General features: G+C 40.0%; 1 protein-coding gene across 1 annotated transcript; it reads right to left on the bottom strand.

Moving 5' to 3' along the window:
- Positions 1 to 1,622: 1,622 nt before the first annotated feature.
- On the bottom strand, positions 1,623 to 16,586 carry parm1 (prostate androgen-regulated mucin-like protein 1). Its single transcript, XM_071512971.1, has 4 exons — positions 16,470 to 16,586; positions 13,122 to 13,925; positions 8,606 to 8,684; positions 1,623 to 4,651 (listed from the first exon to the last, which is right to left on the bottom strand). Exons 1-4 carry the CDS (start codon positions 16,501 to 16,503, stop codon positions 4,570 to 4,572), a joined length of 999 nt encoding a protein of 332 aa, XP_071369072.1. The 5' UTR covers positions 16,504 to 16,586; the 3' UTR covers positions 1,623 to 4,569.
- Between the last annotated feature and the right edge of the window lie 1,510 nt (positions 16,587 to 18,096).

The raw sequence follows: 18,096 nt of genomic DNA, 5'->3' as shown, positions 1-18,096 counted from the left end.
CCAACCAAAACTGGGTTTAGATAGAGTGATGATGAATTTAAGATATCAGCTGAAGAACTGATGTGTTTCGGCAACTTTCAGAATCACGAGGCAGAGAGGGAGAGGCGGTGGGTGAGTAGAAGGAGAGGAAGACTTGTAAATGCAGCACAAGGAGTGGAAAATGGCACGGGGATGAGGTAGATCAGTGGTTCTCAACAATTTTGGCTTGTGACCCCTTAAAATGAAGCGATGCCTCCTCTCGATGTGCAGAGCGGTGAACAGTTCAACCGAAGAATAACTTTCTTTTTTCAGCTTGTTTCATTAATAATCAGACAGGGTTCCTATGCAGGTCTGGAAAGTCTGGAAAAGTATTAAAAATGAATTTGATCATTTCCAGGTCTTGAATAGTTTGGGAATTTGAAAAAAATATCTGGAAAAAGTATGGAAAATGTTGTGGTTCAGGTCCAATACACACATAATTCTAGCTTTTATGTTGTTGTAGAGCCACTTTGAGTCCACAGTTTTTGTTGATGTGAAGAATAATGTTCAGATAGAGGGACGCTCTTATTACCCAGCCGCTGTCAGCATGCATTATATCAAATACCCACCAAAATCAAATCCGGTCAAGAACATAGGGTCTGGGAAAAATCTGGAATTTTAAAATGGAAACCATGTAGGAACCCTGCCAATCATCTCACATATTGTGATATTTGTCTCTGTGAAGAACAATCTTCATCTATACAGTGATATGACCTAGTTAGCAGGGGCAAGATGTCTATCTGCGTAAATCATATTGAACACCAGACAAAATCTTCAAAACAAATCAAGGTCTGGGAAAAGTATGGAATTTTTTTAATTGAAAATGTATAGGAACCCTGAATCAGAGGAGGCCTAGAGGCTGAAAACTATTCAGTATTTCACAAGAAAAAAGCAAAAATTGGAAAAAATTGTATAGTATCGTCCTATACAAATATGTTTTTTTCCCTATTCCATCAATCATCTTGCGACCCCCCAAAATAATCTTATGAGAGAGAGAGAGAGAGAGAGAAAGAGGGAGAGAGAGACAACAAGGGCATTTAAGCGAAATAGAGTGAAAATCAGCTTGAGAAAGAGAGAGAAAGGAAGCGGAGTTACAAAGGGAGTGTGGTGGGAGGACAGTGTTGCACCGATGACAGGACTGTTATTAAAGCCTCCACAATTACAAACACTGCAGGCCATTGAGGAGCAGAGGGAGAAATGAATCGATTGTGTTGAACCTCAACATACGTTTTGCGGGCATGCTGTGTCGCTGTCAAGTGAATACTCAACATTTCTGTTTGTTTTATTTGTTTCAACGCATTTTTAAAGAGTAATTACAGTTATTATGCTGTTGCATCGGGAGAGCTAGCTATTCTAGATACCAACATAGCACAATGTTCGTGTGTGTGTGTGTGTGTGTGTGGAACCTGTTTGTCTAACTCCAGTGTGTGTGTATGTGTGTGTGTGTAGAACCTGTTTGTCTAACTCCAGTGTGTGTGTGTGTGTGTGTGTGTGTACATGCACCAGGGTGTGCTCGTGTGTGTATGTGTGGGTCTGATCTAGGTCAAGATTGTAAAGTATTGAGGTCATCTCGTCATTTGACTTTTACACCCAAGTTTCCTGGTAGCACTTTTATTGCACAAATAGAATTTAATACAATCATATCATACAATAAAATCTAGTTCATAGAATCAAAACTAACACAACCTGAATGCCTGGATTTCTATAACAAAGGTCTATCAACCAGTGTATCAAATACTGCAGGAGTAAAAATCACAAATGGAAATGCACTTCAGTCGCAGCTTTACTGAGCTGCAGGATCCTGCAGTAAGTAGGAACATAAACAAACTTCGCACCAATAACATTCAACAACAAAATCACTCATAAATAGTAGTTCAATTTGATCATATTAAGGCCACATTTGAAGCAATGGAGATCAGCAGCTTTTCCCAACAATACCTACTAGAAGTACTTTGACAGGACACGCTGGCCGCTGTGGGAATTGAACCTGCAACCTCACTAGGCCACTTTGCCATCCTAAAAAAAGTCTCCTTAACACAAGTTTGAAGACCAGCCGCCCTAGAAAGACGTTATAAAATCTCTGAGTCATATGTGACGTGTGAAGTATGTGATACTTTATGGATCGCTGTGAGGACATTTTTTTTTTTTTTTGTTTCCTCCACAGGGAGGTCAGAGGTCAGGGTCTGGAGCTGGTTGGGATTCAGTGTCTTGCTCATGGACACTTCAGCAGGATGGATGCTTGCCGGTGCGAGGACTGAAGGACAGTCTCTCCACCCTGCCGCCCTGCACCACACATTATATCATATCAAATTATGCAAATTATGCTACTTTTTAAAGGACAGCAGAGGACTTAGGCGGCGGCCTCACTGATCCGTTCTGTCTGTCTGTCTCTGTTCAACTTCTGCTCATTTTCACTGACAGCTGTCTGTTGTCCAGACAGGACTGATGACTGATGAATTTCCATCTGTGTTAACAGACGGACGGATTTGTAACCATTCGTTTAGCCAATCAGAGGCGTTCCTACGTTTGTTTGGTAGAAACTAGCGGTGAACACAGAGACGACCGAAACAAAGATAAAACAGAGAAAGCCTGGTGGAGCGTTGGGATGACTGGAGGTTTTCCAGCTCAGTTTCTTATTTATGGAGCCCGGGAGTGGCCATCGGGAGAAAAATGATTTATGTCGTGGGCACTATTTACTGTAACGTGCGCACGAGCTTTCGTTTTCTCGAGATACAATTCGTTCCCTCGATTTTCTCTTTACGTGCACAAATTGCCAAAACGTGCCCTCGAAATAGTGACATCATACTCTCGATATATAATACATGCGCTCTTCAGGAGCTTATAAAGAGTCAGTGCACATATTGGTGATTATGTTTAAATGTGGCCTGTCCTGGGTGTGTTGCAGCACCTGATTGTGTTTACATGGCCTGAAGGTTAAGTGGCTAAATATGTTGCAATATTTGGGGGATTTGCCTATTCAGTGTAAACAGACAATGGATATTAACATACCAAATCCTTACTAGGCCTATCTGCAATACCTAAAAGGTTCCTTTTAAGTTGCATTTTTTCCTAAACTGCACAGTTTAACAAAATTGAGGGAACGAGTTGTATCTCGTGCGCACGAATGGACTAAACCGTGACGCACGTTACAGTAAATCGTGGACTCAATATAACTTTTTTTCTCTCCCAATGGCCACTCCCGGGCTCTGTACTTATTTAATTGATAATGTAAAGTATTTTTGTTCCTTATTTGTATGTTTTCTCCTTCCTGTTCTTCTGCCTCTCCACCATGTTGACGCTCAAAACAAACCAACAGACAGAAATCTATCCTTCAGTAATTCTGTTTTTCTGTCTGTGTGGCCGCCGCCTTAAGTCCAACACAAACACTTTTACAGACTGGTTACGTTATATTTGTATATATTTTAGAGTTATTGTATGAGGAACTTCAGATAGTGATTAATTCTTCATTTATTGTATGACATTTCCTTTAATCTCCTCTCCTTTATGTGTCCTCATCCCTGCTAATGGTAATATTGCCCATCTGCATCACTTCAAAATGGCCGTGCTTCACAGCCTTCAGAGCAAATTATCAAACGCTTTTTGCCTTGTAAAGATATGGAGGAAAGCTGTGGGGAAGCGAGCCTTTAATTCTCCACTGTTCCCCTTAATAAATCCAAACAAATCGCCCACTGTCATTATTATTACAAATTCTTAAAAAAAAACACACACACACACAAAGAAACACAATGTAAAAGAGCCCCGTAACACTTTAGATTAAGGAACACGTTATGTGCTAACATGTCATATTCTCTGCTATCTCTCTCTCCTTCTGTCTTTCTCTCTCTCCCTTTATCACTGCCCCCTCCTTCCTGCCTCTCTCTCTTTCCCTCGTCTTTTTTCTCACTTTCGCTCTCTCACAGCTGCACTCGCTGTCGTTTTAAACCACAGGGAATGAGCTACGGCGACGACACAGTATATTCACTATGTGTCACTAATAGCCTTTTTTAAGAATTTCCATTTACTCCAATTAAAAACGATTAAACCCTTGTCTCCTGTTAATATATTGCTAATAAATTGTGATTAACAGCTAAAAGGAGTATTCTCTAGCTAGAGTGTTTTAGAGAGTGCTTTTGTCTTGCAAACACCACAGGCTGCATTTACACTGCTAGCTGAAACCTGAAAATTTTCTAACTTTTGTGATAGAGATCTGATCATTTCACAGTCTGCATATGGATAGATCATATAGATCAGGTACCTGAAAAAAATAAAAATAAAACACAAAACAATGCCCGCTCCGTACGCAAAGGTCAAGAGAAACATCAGATTTGAGTCAGCAGTGCACCAAACTATACAGCCACTTATAAATAAGAAAGCTCATAAAAGCGGACTACCTGGTCTCATTAAACACATTAAACACTCTGATTGTCACTCAAAACTTCTTTTCAAAGTTTCAGCATTATGGCTCCTTGTGTAGGACTTGTGGAGGTTTTGGTTGGGGGGGTTGGGAAGGGTCCCATCCGGAGTCCGAGGTCAAAAGTCAAGTGTTAAGAATCAAGGGTCATACATGGGGTTGTTGAAGTTTCCTAATGTGCCGTAATCGTTGTCATCCGATAGACGGCCATAGGACGAACGCCTAGGGTGTCAAAAAAAAAGAGAGAGAAAGAAATAGAGGGAGACAGAGATAAGTAGAGTGAACGGATAGGGAGTGATGAAAGGCATGGGAGTAGAGTGCAAAAAAAGAGAAACAAGGTTAGATAATATAGATGCATAATGATGAGACTAATCTTCTACACAGCCTGAAGAGGTCGCTGTTGTAAATTTGCATTTACTTCTATCTTCAGTCTGAATGCAAATGCAAAACCCTGGAGGAAATCTTGGCAACAGATTGTAGTTTTAGTGCTACAAACATTTCTCAGAGGCCGAGCTGCTCTGGAGGAAGTAAATAAAATAATCTGATTGGGTTGAGTTAAACCTCAGTGGGCGGAGCCAAAGAACCACAGTCTTTCATGTTACTGACGTGTTGTACACTGTTAGAAGAAAGTGTTTTGAAACCCAAAAAGTGGTGGCAACTCTGCTGCCACCATTATAGTGGAGTTAAAACCCTGTTTACACTGGCGTTTCAAGGCAACACTGAGTGTTACAAAACAGCCTCTTGTGACTGTTTTGAGATCAGAAAATGGTGTTTTGAGGCACTCAGGTTGCAGAGTTTTCAAACTTCATATGGAGCATGGACACACCAATGAGATAAGTGGTTTGAAACACATTTCAGAGATTCAAACTCTTCTTTTTTCTAGGATTGAAGACACCCCTGATTAGAGAGATTCAAAAGACTTCACGGTGTTTAGAGGTCTGTGAAACCTGGAACTCTAAAACCTAGTAAGGTGTTTTGAGAGCTCTAAACACCACTTAGGTGTTTTGATGCCTTACTTTCATGGACTGAAAAAAACACTATGGTGTTTCAATAGCTGACTGTCAAGGAATCCAAATACCACTATGGTGTTTTGAACCATGGTATATTTAATCCCTTTTACTCCAAACACCACTATAGTGTTTATCCTTGACAGTAACTTTACGTTGTTTCATGTGGTTTCATATCAATACCCCCTCATATGGTGTATCAACCAACTATTTTACCTATTTGTCAAATATTGTTCAATGAGTTAAAATATCTTTACTACAAATGAGGACAGAAAAGGATAACTTTTTCAGGCATTTTTATTTATGCTTCATTTATGATTCATGCAGTTACAAACAAATCTTAGTTTTATCAATAAACAATCAGCTATTTATGTAACCGGTGAAATTCTGCGTTGTGTGGAAGGACCCAAAACCAGGATGTCTTTGGACCTGACGTCCGTTTATGCTGACATGAAACAAGAAAAACACAACAAATCCTCCAACTTAATACGGCACTCCAGCTCCTGCACAAATTAAATTAAGGAAAAACGGGGAATGTTAGCTTAACTCATATAGTTGTTAGCTAGCAGATTTTGTTCGTTAAATACAAATTTATACAAGGGCCGATACGTGGAAATCTATAAACTAACGGGTGCATCCAGACTTTATGAAGGTGGGGCTAACAAAAATCTAAAAATGAATGATAAAAAACTATAAGATGGACTGTGATATAATACGGGAGGAAAAATGACACCCACCTCTCCCAAGTTTATCGGGGCTAGGAGAAGGAGGGGTGCGGGGGGGGGGGGGGGGGTTACTGTACATACTGTAGCCCATATGACAGCAGAATTGTCAGTGGAAGGAAGTAGAAGGAAACTGTCAGGTATACAAACTAAAATAACAGGTTTAGTGTAATTATACATGTAATAACAACTCTGTTAAACTATAAAATATATATATCATTCAAGAGATTCTATTGTAAGGCCATCCATGCCCACATGAAGCAGTGAGATACATCATATGTCCCTAAGTTATGTAAAAATTCATAAGTAAAGTCAAAGATATTGTGTGACAATTATATTGTATACTGTGTAGACAATTACACAATAATGAATAAACATTGGTTCAGTGGCATCCAAAATGTTGTGTGTGATGGACGGACAGGGACTGATCCATAGTATCCATATATTATCTGTTAGGGTTAGGATTGTTCAGTAGTTGTATCTGTATACATTTTGGGATACTGCTACCATAAAATGAAGTATGGGAAAGCAAGGGCAGTGAGGGCATCAGAGAAGTTGTGCACAGTCAATACAGTTTTATTTGTGGCTACTATGTAAAATCTTTGCGCTGTAAGAATGGGCCAGTGGTTGAAATATAGGGAGTTACAGGGCCGACTGAAGCATCTTGTCGGGTTGATGTTTCCTCCTGGTGAAGCATCAAGATGCTGTCGAGGTCTGTGGCTGAGGGCGGACACGTGATGGACACACAAACTCAGACTCACTCACACAACTCACACACACACATACACACACCAGAGTTAGTTATGATTCCACTTCTTCTTGAATCTGCAAAGGCGCATACATGACAACTATTACAGCAGAAGCTGAAACACTGAAGTTCTAACAGTAGCCTATGTATTATGCTACTGACACTAGCCACTGTAGCATTAATGTACAGACCATGGATGTATTAAACTAGGTACAGACTCAGGAGAGGCTTCATTTGGCAAACTACTATTTAGCTATTAGCAAAGCGCTAATGTTATAGAGCTTAACAAAGCTAAGGTTAAATAGAGAAATGTTTTAAGATGTCAACAGCAATTTACAAGCTTAGCTAGCAAATATCAGCTAGCTTTAGGCTAGCTATAAATAGCTACCTAGCTAGGTGGATATCTTAGATACTAGTCACATACAAAATATAATAAAACGGTCTCCAGCAACATACTGTACCATTGCAGCATGTTGTCCAATCCAGCGTTAGCTGTGGTTAAACTTAGCCTCTGTAGCAGCACAGCGAAGCAGAGAACAGAAAAACAAACACATCTCAAGCTAGCTCCGCCGCTCTAGCCGCTCTGTTGTTTTTTTCATTCTATTGTTTTTATCGCTCACTCGTGACGGATCATTCCCGTTTGCTGTGTATTCTGTCGCCGAAGCTGTCCCCGTAAAAAAAACTCCCATGATCCCACGCTACTTCACGACGTCATCAAACTACATCTTTTGTTATTGTTTTGATTGAGAGACCCCTAGCGGCAGAAATTACATACTTTGTGTTTAAGCAGTGACATCTTGTCAATGTAGCTAAATATAGATAAATAAAAATATTAAGAAATGACTTGCCATGATGTCTATGGCATCATGATGTTGAAGGTCAGCAGCTAGCTAACTAGCTTACCTAGCCTACTATAGATAGCTATAGACTAGTATGGCTAGTTTGAACTTGAAGGTCAGCTAGCTAACTAGCTAACCTAGATAACTTAGTATGGATAGATTGTAGTTTTTTCAGTTAGCAGCAGAGCGCTAGGCTTCATAATATTAGCTTCCTCCTCTCTTACTTCTTGCCTTTTTCACTGGGCTTTAGTCTAATGTTACGGAAAAACTGTGGTTCTTTGGCTCCGCCCACTAAGGTTTAACACAACCAATGAGACTATGAAATGTTTTTATAACTTAAACTCCAATCTGCGAACATACCATGCAACAAGAAGCAGCATGGTAAAAAACAGGTTCAGAAACGATGCCTTCCTCCTTCAAATAAGACACGGATACATGGAACAAGCATGCAAATCTCAATGTATAAGGCCACAGTGCTGTACTAGCAAGAAAACGTTTTGGGTCGGTTGGGATTGTTTGGGCTTATTTCAGTATTTGGTGTGCACATGCTAGAGACAGAACGGAAAATGGCACTTGCACAGGGGCAAATGATGAATTTGGATGTTGAGTTTCAAATTTTCACATTATATTATTTTTGCATAAACTCAAGGAGGAAGGCATTATATCAGAAACCGTTTCTTACCGGCGGTCAAGATTTCCTCCAAGGTTTCTCGTAGGTTGTGTTTGGACTCAGATTGCAGTATTATTATTACAGTAGTAGTAGTAATAGTAGTAGTTGTAGTAGCACTAGTAGCACTGGTAGTAGTAGTAGTAGTAGTCATAGTAGTATTAGTAGTAGTCGTAGTCAGCTCTAAATTCACCTGATCTTGAAGTAGTAGGCCCCTCCAAAGATGAAGATGACAATAACGATGAACACACAAACAATAGCTACAACACTTCCTGGAGAGAGATAGAGAGAGAGAGAGTTAGAGAGAGAGAGTCAGTAGAGACAGTAGCCAAACATTACTGACAACGCTCAGTAGGTTTCTGTTTCTGTTCTGTTGTAGTTACTGATTACTGAGTCCACCCAGTTATCTCTTCAACGGTCGACCAGAACTGGGTTTGACGGTCTTTCTTCTTTCTTTGACAAATTTAAAAACACATATACATGCATGGGAAGAGATAATTGCCATAAGGATAACAGGAAAACGTCCTGGACTTGTTTCAGTTGTGGCCCTTGATGTTCCTTCAGCTTCAGCGAGGTGATGACAGGTGTCGAGCACAAGTCAGCATACAAGTCAAATCATTATTCAAAGGTTACATAGGCCAGTCCCTTACATGGAGATGCTTTCAATCACTCTCAGGCAATCTCTCTTATATTCTAACTCCTGGAGGCTTCTCCCTTTCACCTTATACCTTATACCTAATACTTTATAGTTTATACCTTATGTCATACACTCCTTATGCCACTCTAAGCTATTGACTTTAATCTTGCCCCTGTTGTAAATCCCTATCTCTGTTGCAGGTAACGCTGCTATAAATGGCTACACTGCCTCACAATGTACCATGGCCTCAAGATAATTTCCCTTCCATCATTTGACCAGCAGACCAAACTGATCTTTGAGCTGCAGAAACATCCTTGTGGGAACCTGGACCAGTAGACTCAGTATAAGCACTGGTGAGGGTGAGTGTTGAACTGAGTTTTATCTCTACAGGAAGACGTAGAAGGTGTTAAGGTCCAGGAAATCAGTCAGAGGAGAGTCAGAGTCACACTCCTAATCACTGCTCTAATCAGGGGGACAGAGTTCATAGATTAAACGCTGCCATGACAAACCAAGAGGTTGACACCATCTCATGACTGATAAGCAACTCCTCCATTCAAGGTTCAAGCTGACAGACACCGAGTCACGACTGAGAGAGAGAGAGAGAGAGAGAGAGAGAGAGAGACGCTACTTCCTTCCCTGTTTGAGCGAGACAATCAGATGATCAGTTGTATAAAACAAACAAGCAAACAAACAAACAAATGAGCTGTTCACGATTTGGCTATTTACTGAAGCCTACCCATCTCTAACTTGTCATGTAACAAAGCCCTTTGATCTCAGAGCTTAACCTGTGTTAAGACTGTGTATCACTGGACAGGGGTATTGGATTGAAATGGGGTGGGGAATTTTCACCAAAATGGTCTGTTTTTCTTAGTAAATGGAGTGCAGCAGGGGGGGCAAAGGTTAGAGAAGTGCATTTGTGACTTGAAAGTTAATGGTTAGGATCCCTGCACCGACTGGGTAAGGGTTTAAGTTTAGGGTTAGGGTTAGGGTTAGGGTTGAATGAAAGGCATTCTCCCCTCCCTCAACATCTACTGTCAAAGTGCTCTTGACCAATCCACTGAACCCACACATACTCTGGTGGAGCTTAGAGAACTTGTATCCAGTGTCTCCTGTGGATGTGGTGGTGATTTTGGTTCTGAGAGCCAGGGTTGCTATTATTTTTTGGGCCAGGTTAAGCAATAAGATCAGATAATGGATTTTGTGTGTGGTGGCAAGTTTACAGCTGTGTAAAAAATTCCCCTTTAAAAAAAGAATTTTTTTAACCCACTGCCCTGAAGAGACAGAGTCATTAAAGTTCGGAGTCATATGTGACATGGAAAATGTGATAATGTGTTACTTTATCGATTCCTGGAAGGAAATTCTGTTTCAACTTCCTCCACAAAGAGGTCAGAGGTCAGCTACAAAGCAGCAGTCCTGGAGCTGGTAGTTATAACACATTTCCTAGCGTTTACAAACAAGAAACGGGTCTATAACCACCAGGCCATCCTGACACCCAATGTAAACTGAGTATAATATAGCAAACAGCAATGGACATGGCCAATACGACTGGATGTTATCTGACAAAGGTTGAAGGTCGACAGCTTTGTGAATGATAGAATGAGCAGGGAAATAGTTGGTGGACACTCCTTTCTACTAAAAAAGCTGCCAATCATTTTCAGCCATTCACCCACAGGAGGTTTAACTGCAAAGTAAACAAGGAAGCGTGAGAGGTGACGATTTCGTTCCATATTAACCATAGGCTGGTGCTTCAGGAGGTCACAGAGGAGGAGGGGCAGGGAGGGGATGTGACCAAAGACCGTCCCACTGAAGAATCATATGTGGACTTGAACCCAGATATGATCTCTTTAATCACGGAAGTCTGACGACAGGAACTCTGTTAGTTCCTGGTAGTGCAGGAGTCTGTGTCCTGTGTGTTTGTGTTCCTGAAATCACACTGCAGTTTACTGGCAATCCATTTTAACTGTGCTTTTACAAAAAATGTTAATGAATAACTGACAATCAACTATTGTCACAGATGCAGTGAGTGACAAAGAGCTAAACTTGGACTCAAGTGTTATGAGAACATAGGAACCATATGAAACCATGGAAGGAGAATGAGATTCATTTTGCATGTTGTGAGCGTTTTCTTTGAACTCTGGAGTGTTTCCTTCTTTAGTTTGGATCATTTGTCCAGGTGAGAACGATGCCATTTGAACTCGAGATCGAGACGCCTGAAAATGTGAGTCTCAGTCCTTGCGGTTCATTAGGAGTGACAACAAAATCTGAACCAACTACAGGGAACCAACCCAAAATGCAAAGGTTTATGGGTAAAAGGAGACGAATGTTCACATAGCCACAGACTGAGCCTACTTTCAAAACAAGTTTATTTCCTCATCTTAATGTCATCCTCTTAATTTAACTTCAGCAGCTCAGGCTATGTGGAGAGGTTGGCTGATTGTTCCTTCCATGCTTCACCTATTTGTCCTGATTTCTGATATTGAAAATCAATAAATTCAACTTTGGCTCAAAGGTACATCAAATACAAATCTTGTGTTTTATTGGTTTAAAAGAAGTAAACAGCCAGCAGTGAGCCAGTCCAAGTTCAAATCCGCCAAACTGGCATGACAGGACAGAAATCTATGTTACCAAAAGAATATAGCGTATCAAGTCAGGTAATATTATAATAAATATCAGTGTTATGATAATAGAATAGATAAATATTCAATAACAACTGAATTTAAATCAATTGAATTCAAATGATTTAATCTGTTCCATTAAATTTATTATAATATACCCACTGCCAAAAGAAATGCAACACATTTTCAAGGGCCATATAACTGGGTGAATGTAGCATAACATGATTATATTGGAATTTGTTTACTTCATTAGTAAACAATAATCATGCCCACTGCAGTTTCACTGCTGAGACTAATTCCTCTCTAGCCAATGCTGGGGTCATGTGGGATCAGCAGATTTTCAAATCCGAGTTGAACCCTCACGATGAGTAATGACTCATTTGTGTTAGCCAAAACAACGTCTGAAGTGTTCCCCATACAAGGCCATGAAATGTGGCTTGGTCAGCTCATTATGCCAAGACTGTCAAGAGATGAAGGCCAGAGAGCTTTTGGCTTCTGGAGCTGGAGTTACAGCCGGACAAGTAGAGATGCACTGTTCACCGTCTGAAAGGACAACTGCATACAACGGCGTACAGGGAGTGACAATGACCGGCCAAGATCAGACGTCCTGTGGTCTCCACCAGGACATCCAGGACGACATCTGGAACCTGGTTCACTCCATGAGGAGACGTACGGAGTGACGCTACTGAGTTTAGATTATGTTATAAAATCAAGAGATTTAACTGGAGGGGTGATTTCAAACATCATGAATTTTTCCCGACTCATGCTGTGATTTTCAGATTGGACGCCCTACCAGACACACCAATCACCACCAATCAACACATCTTTGTGTGCAAATCATCAAGAAAATCCACCAATCATATGCCCAGCTCTGCTCTAGATGCTAGGTTAGAGGAACTAACTGGGGTTTTGTCCCACGTTTTGTTGGTAAACTAAGTAAAACTAAAGTAAAAAGCAAAGTCAAATTGATCTCATAGTAGATTCAACTATTTTTTGCCATTCCCTACCTTTTCTTTATTTTCAGCAACACCCGTTATCTGTTTTGGGATTTGGAAAATTGGTACGTATGCAAATTTTTTTTTAGGGTTTATGGTATATGGAAGTTAATCTGCTGCCCACCTCACCCAAGCTTTGTTAAGGTGCTGGAGTTAAAAACCAATGAATTCCTAAAGGAACATCAGCACACTTAAATCAATGCAGCTTTCACATTTATTGATTAACTTTTCGGTCTTTCATGAAGATGGCTAAGCTTTTGAGCTATACGACCATCAGTGAAACCTGCATTGATGTGTGTGGATGTTCCATATTGAATTCATGGTCTATGGTACACACACACACAAACACACACACACACACACACACACACTAGCTGTACTTGTAGCTGCGTTGGCTATTGAAACCTATATTGCCGAGCTTGAAACTAGCATGAAGATAGAGTTCACTTGTTTGCACCATACCTGAGCTCAGAGGCTTGGACTTGTGTGACTCCTCTATCGCTGTGGTGGTGGTGGTGGTGGCTGTGGTGGTGGTGGTGGTGGCTGTGGTGGTGGTGGTGGCTGTGGTGGTGGAGGTGGCGGCTGTGGTGGTGGTGGGCGTGGACTGGCTTAGAGATGTTGGGTCAGACGCCTCTGGCTGGGTTGTCGTAGATGGGGATGACGAAGATGAGGAAAAGTTGGGGGTGTCCGTTGGCGATGAAGCTGTGGATTTCTCTGGAGTGCCCGTATTGGCGGTTTCTCCAGTGCTGGCTGACGTTGTGGCGGTGGGCGGAGGAGAAACTGTAGTTCCAACAGGGGTGGTGGCATCAGTATCATTGGTGGACTGAGTTGAATTTGTAATGGTCACATCAGAAGTTGACTGGGCTGGCTGGGTAGCTGAGGACTGGATTGTTGTGATTTCAGTCGTTGGGACAGACGTAGACAATGAAGACTGGACTGTTGTGGTTTCAATCGTTGGGACAGACGTAGACGATGAAGGCTGGACTGTTGTGGTTTCAATCGTTGGGACAGACGTAGATGATGAAGGCTGGACTGTTGTGGTTTCAGTCGTTGGGACAGACGTAGAGGGCGTTGATGGGGCTGTGGAGACGGTCGTGGTCTGGGAGCCGGTGCTGGTGTCGATCCCAGTTGTCAGTGGAGTTAAAGTGGAAAGAAGAGCTGTGGGAAGGAGAGTGGTGTTGTCGGAAGGTAGAATTTGTGGAGGCGCAGTAGTAACGATGTTTGGATCTGTAGTCTGTGCTGTGACGGCAGAGCAGAACAGCATCCCTGCAATTCAAGAAAGAGATGTCTGTAAGTTACAATATTAAACTTCTAGTACAGTGAGAATGTCAGGTTCAGTGCTAGACCTGTTGCTATTCTCTATTTACATGCTACATCTTGACAAAATTATCCATGCCATGATGTTACATTTCATTGCTATGCCGATGATACCCAAATCTACCTACCAAGCCTATTGAACGCTCACAACATGCAAATTGCAAGTGCCTATCTGCTGTCAAATGGTGGATGTCATCTAACTTCCTTAAAAAAAATGCCAACAAATCTGAGATGCTCACTTCAAATTTCTGGGATTGCCTAATTACCCAGAGTACCACAGTTAAAAGTTTTGGTGTTACATTCGACAGAGCTCTCTCATCGACTCCCACAGCAAGGATTTCCACCTGCAACTTGTACAAAATGCTGCTACCAGAATATTAACCAGAACTAGAATATTTGACCATTACACAAATTCTGACATCTCTTCATTGGCTCCCAATTCAAGCCAGATCTGACTTTAAGGTGCTTTCTGCTTCGATCACAGGATGGCTGAAACCCTTCATTTTTAAAACAATACGCCTTAACTCAAGATATAAAGACTCAATTCCTAATCTATATTTTAAAAAAAGATAATATAAATGGCTTTGTAGCCATTTGACAAAGTGAGCAATTATTTAGGAATATACAAAATAACAAATTAACAAAATAAATGGTGTGAAAAAAATGAATTGCATAAAGTTCATCATTCAATATCTCCAAAATATAGAGGATCCAGTCTGTAATGTTATGTAAGTTATGTAAGTACTAATACCATATTTCTAAGATGCTAAGTACCATATTTAATTTGAATTGTTTTGTAAGAGTTGGTGTCACTTTTTCAAACGGTGGACATCTGGTTTTGGAATGAAACTCTTCATACTGAAAGCCCCATCTGGCAGTATGAGATTAAGGCGGGTGTTCAGAATTATGTTACAGTACTAGAAATAATAATGTTTATAAAAAAAACTTCCTCTTATCTGTCTTAAATGACAGTCAACAACAGGTTTTGCCAAAACGTTTGCATGTCAACAACCCTCAAATATATAAACATTAAGCTGCATCCTTATTGAGGGAACAACAGTTGGTAGAGTGAAACCTCTGCCTTTATATATATTGTCACTGTGTTAACATCTAGTGAGTGATATAACAGTACAATTTAGCCAGGTATTTTCCTCATTTCCCTTGGGGACCCCTTGGGCCCCTTTCAAGGATCAATGGAAGTCCCCCAACCCTACTTTGAAAACTGTTGCACAGTATGTGACACTGAGATAGGCTAGGTTTCTATTTCATCATACCACAACTGCAACTGAAACACCACTAACTGAAAGTGTTGGCCTGCATCCTGTTGTGGAGTAATTTGGTGACTATAAAGGTGCACGGACAAGTACACAAGTCATTTAATCATTTAATCTGAAAAAACAAGTGAAAAATCTTTCAATAGGGTGAGAAATGTTTAATTTTTTTGTTTTAAGGGACATCTTGATCCTGAGGCATCTCCCCTATTATAAGACACTGTCACTTGTCTACACTTCAGACAAGTGAAATCATCTCATCCTTCCATCCAGCATTTATTTTGCAGTGTAACCTGAACATTGTGTGCCTGTTTCCCCCCAGTTTAATCTTTTATTCAATTGAAAATTAACTTGTCTCAACAGTTTTCTTAAATCAAGTGACACTATCTTGATACTGGTGGAGTAGTGCAGTGGCTCTACCTTATTCTGCCTTGTTACAAGACACTGTCATTTCTACATTTTAAAAAATGTCCTGAAACAAGTCAGACTATATTGTAAAAAAACTGAAATTACCTTGCCCAGTTGTAAGAATTTTTCACTGATTATAAGACAAAGAAGATTATGGGGCTCAGTACTAGATCAAACATTAAAGGAGGATTTTGCTGTGTAACATTAACACTCGTCAAGGAGGGCTTACATATGATTTTCACTTTTCACAATCAGTCAAGTAACATCATCTTGATACCAGTGGAGTGACCTGCCTTATTCTGACTTTTTCTCAAAATATTGCCACTTGAATCAGCAAAATGTCCTTAAAATCAGACTACACTGTAAACCAGTGGTTCTCAATGTGGGGTCCGGGGACCACCAGGGGTCCTTGAGGGCAGGGGGTCCCCAGCAAATTGGTGAATTAAACTTCACCATTATTTCATTAGATAATGTAGAAGAATGACTGTTTTGATCATAGTTTCACTGTTATCTCTCTATCTACAATGCATATAGTCATGGAATTCTGGACAAAATCATATCTGGCAATAAAATGATCTTAGATCTGGGTCCAGTAGACAAAATCTCATCAAATGGGGGTCCATAGCTCTAATGTGGACTAAATTAAGGGTCCTTGATCTGAAAAAAGTTGAGAATCACTGCTGTAAACAAGTGGAATCATCTCACTCCATTGTAAGATTTTTCACTGTATTTGAAGAACAAATCAGATTCCAAGGCTCAGAACCAGATGAACCAACATGTTCAGATGGACTCCAGAGGATGGATGGTTACTTACATGTCAGTAGAGTTTGCTGGCCGACTCTCATCATTGCGTGCCTGTGCTGTATATTCCCCCAAGCTGTAGACGCTACAGTCCTGCAGCTCTGTGCTCTCTGCTCTCTGTCGATAGCTGTAGTGTGTGTGGCTAGTTGTTACTGTAGGTGACTGATTATAAGAGCCAGGGGGGCGGGGCTAAATGATGGAGATGAAGTGACTCCCAACACAGCAGTGGGTCATGTTAAGCCTCATGGGGCTCTGCAATGTTATGAAGCCCTTATAATGAAGACTTCATAATAAAAGACCACAGGCTCATTGTGTTTGTCTTATAGTGATCTGATTGTACTTCATGTTATTTTTATTCTCGATGGTAAAGCTAGAATAATTCTATAATATTCCTATAGAGACTTACAGTGTGCATTTGGTAGTCTATAATGAGTTTATAGTGACCTTATTGTACTTTATATTTTTATCTCCTATGGTATCGCTATAATATTTCTATAATATTCTTATAGGAAGTTATAGTGTTTCTATGTTACTCTATAGTGAGTTTATTGCACTTTATGGTATTTTTTTTATCTCCTCATCACTAGAATATTCCTATAATATTCCCATAATTGTATAGTTTATAGATTTGCCCTTTTTTTTTTGTCTTGTTAAAACCAATATTTGCTGCTGACCCCAAGGTTGGGACCCTACATGGCCTGAACCACAGTGGTTTTATGGTTTAAATATGTATACAACTATCTATATACTATTGACTACTGTAAATCTATGAACCTCTCTCACTCATTCACTCACTCACTCACTCACTCTCTTTATGATATTTTTTTTATCTCCTATGGTATCGCTATAATATTCCTATAATATTCTTATAGGAAGTTATAGTGTTTCTATGTTACTCTATAGTGAGTTTATTGCACTTTATGGTATTTTCTTTATGGTATAGTTTTATACTGTATGGTCTGTCTGAAATATATCAGGCAATAGGACTGTAGTTGTTGTTGAATTTACTTGTTTCTTTATTATTCTTTGATGAAGTCGTTTTTCACTCTATGGTCATGACAAAAAAAAAAGAAAGAAAAGAAACTATAGTCTATATCAGTATGACTGTTTAATTGATCAAACTCTGGATTTCTTTACTCATCTGTAGTTATTATTACACGCCAGCAGAGAGCAGCACATCCATGTATTTCAAAATCTAATCCAGGTATCCTTGACAGAGGGCGGCAGACTAATGACCTGTAATGTGTCTCAGTTCAGATCATATAAGCAAACTATGTTTTGTATTCTTGTTCACACAAACAACCTCAGTTTTGTATTACACCTTTTTGTATGCCAGGAAAAGTGGTTTTGAAAACAGAAAAAAGCCAGTGACCCTCATGAAAAAGAAACTATAGTAATTCTATAATATATTTTAGAAGGATAGTTTACATACAACACAGAAACTATAGGAAAATTACACTGAGATCACAGAAGATTAAAATCTACCCTAAAATGACTATAAACCCATTAGTATCCAGTACCACACACTTTGATTCTAGTAATATTATAGTGATACCATAGGGATAACATCATGAAGTACAATAAATTCAACATCCCCATAAACCCCTAAAGTAATATTAAAGGAATATTCTAGTGACACC

This window comes from Centroberyx affinis, unplaced genomic scaffold (genome assembly GCF_046629955.1).
Source record: "Centroberyx affinis isolate AG114_WGS23_722 - 3 ecotype Tasmania unplaced genomic scaffold, CSIRO-AGI_Caff_v1 ptg006679l_1, whole genome shotgun sequence".
NCBI lineage: Eukaryota > Metazoa > Chordata > Actinopteri > Beryciformes > Berycidae > Centroberyx > Centroberyx affinis.
This window is presented reverse-complemented; position numbering and strand designations above follow the sequence as displayed.

Bases quoted from the DNA above. Each gene is read 5' to 3' on its own strand.
- parm1 (XM_071512971.1), bottom strand. From the start codon at position 16,503: ATGATGAGAGTCGGCCAGCAAACTCTACTGACAT. The intron at 13,926-16,469 runs GTAAGTAACCAT...CTTGAATTGCAG, and splicing joins CCAGCAAACTCTACTGACAT to GGATGCTGTTCTGCTCTGCC. The intron at 4,652-8,605 runs GTGAATTTAGAG...TTGACACCCTAG, and splicing joins GCCTACTACTTCAAGATCAG to GCGTTCGTCCTATGGCCGTC.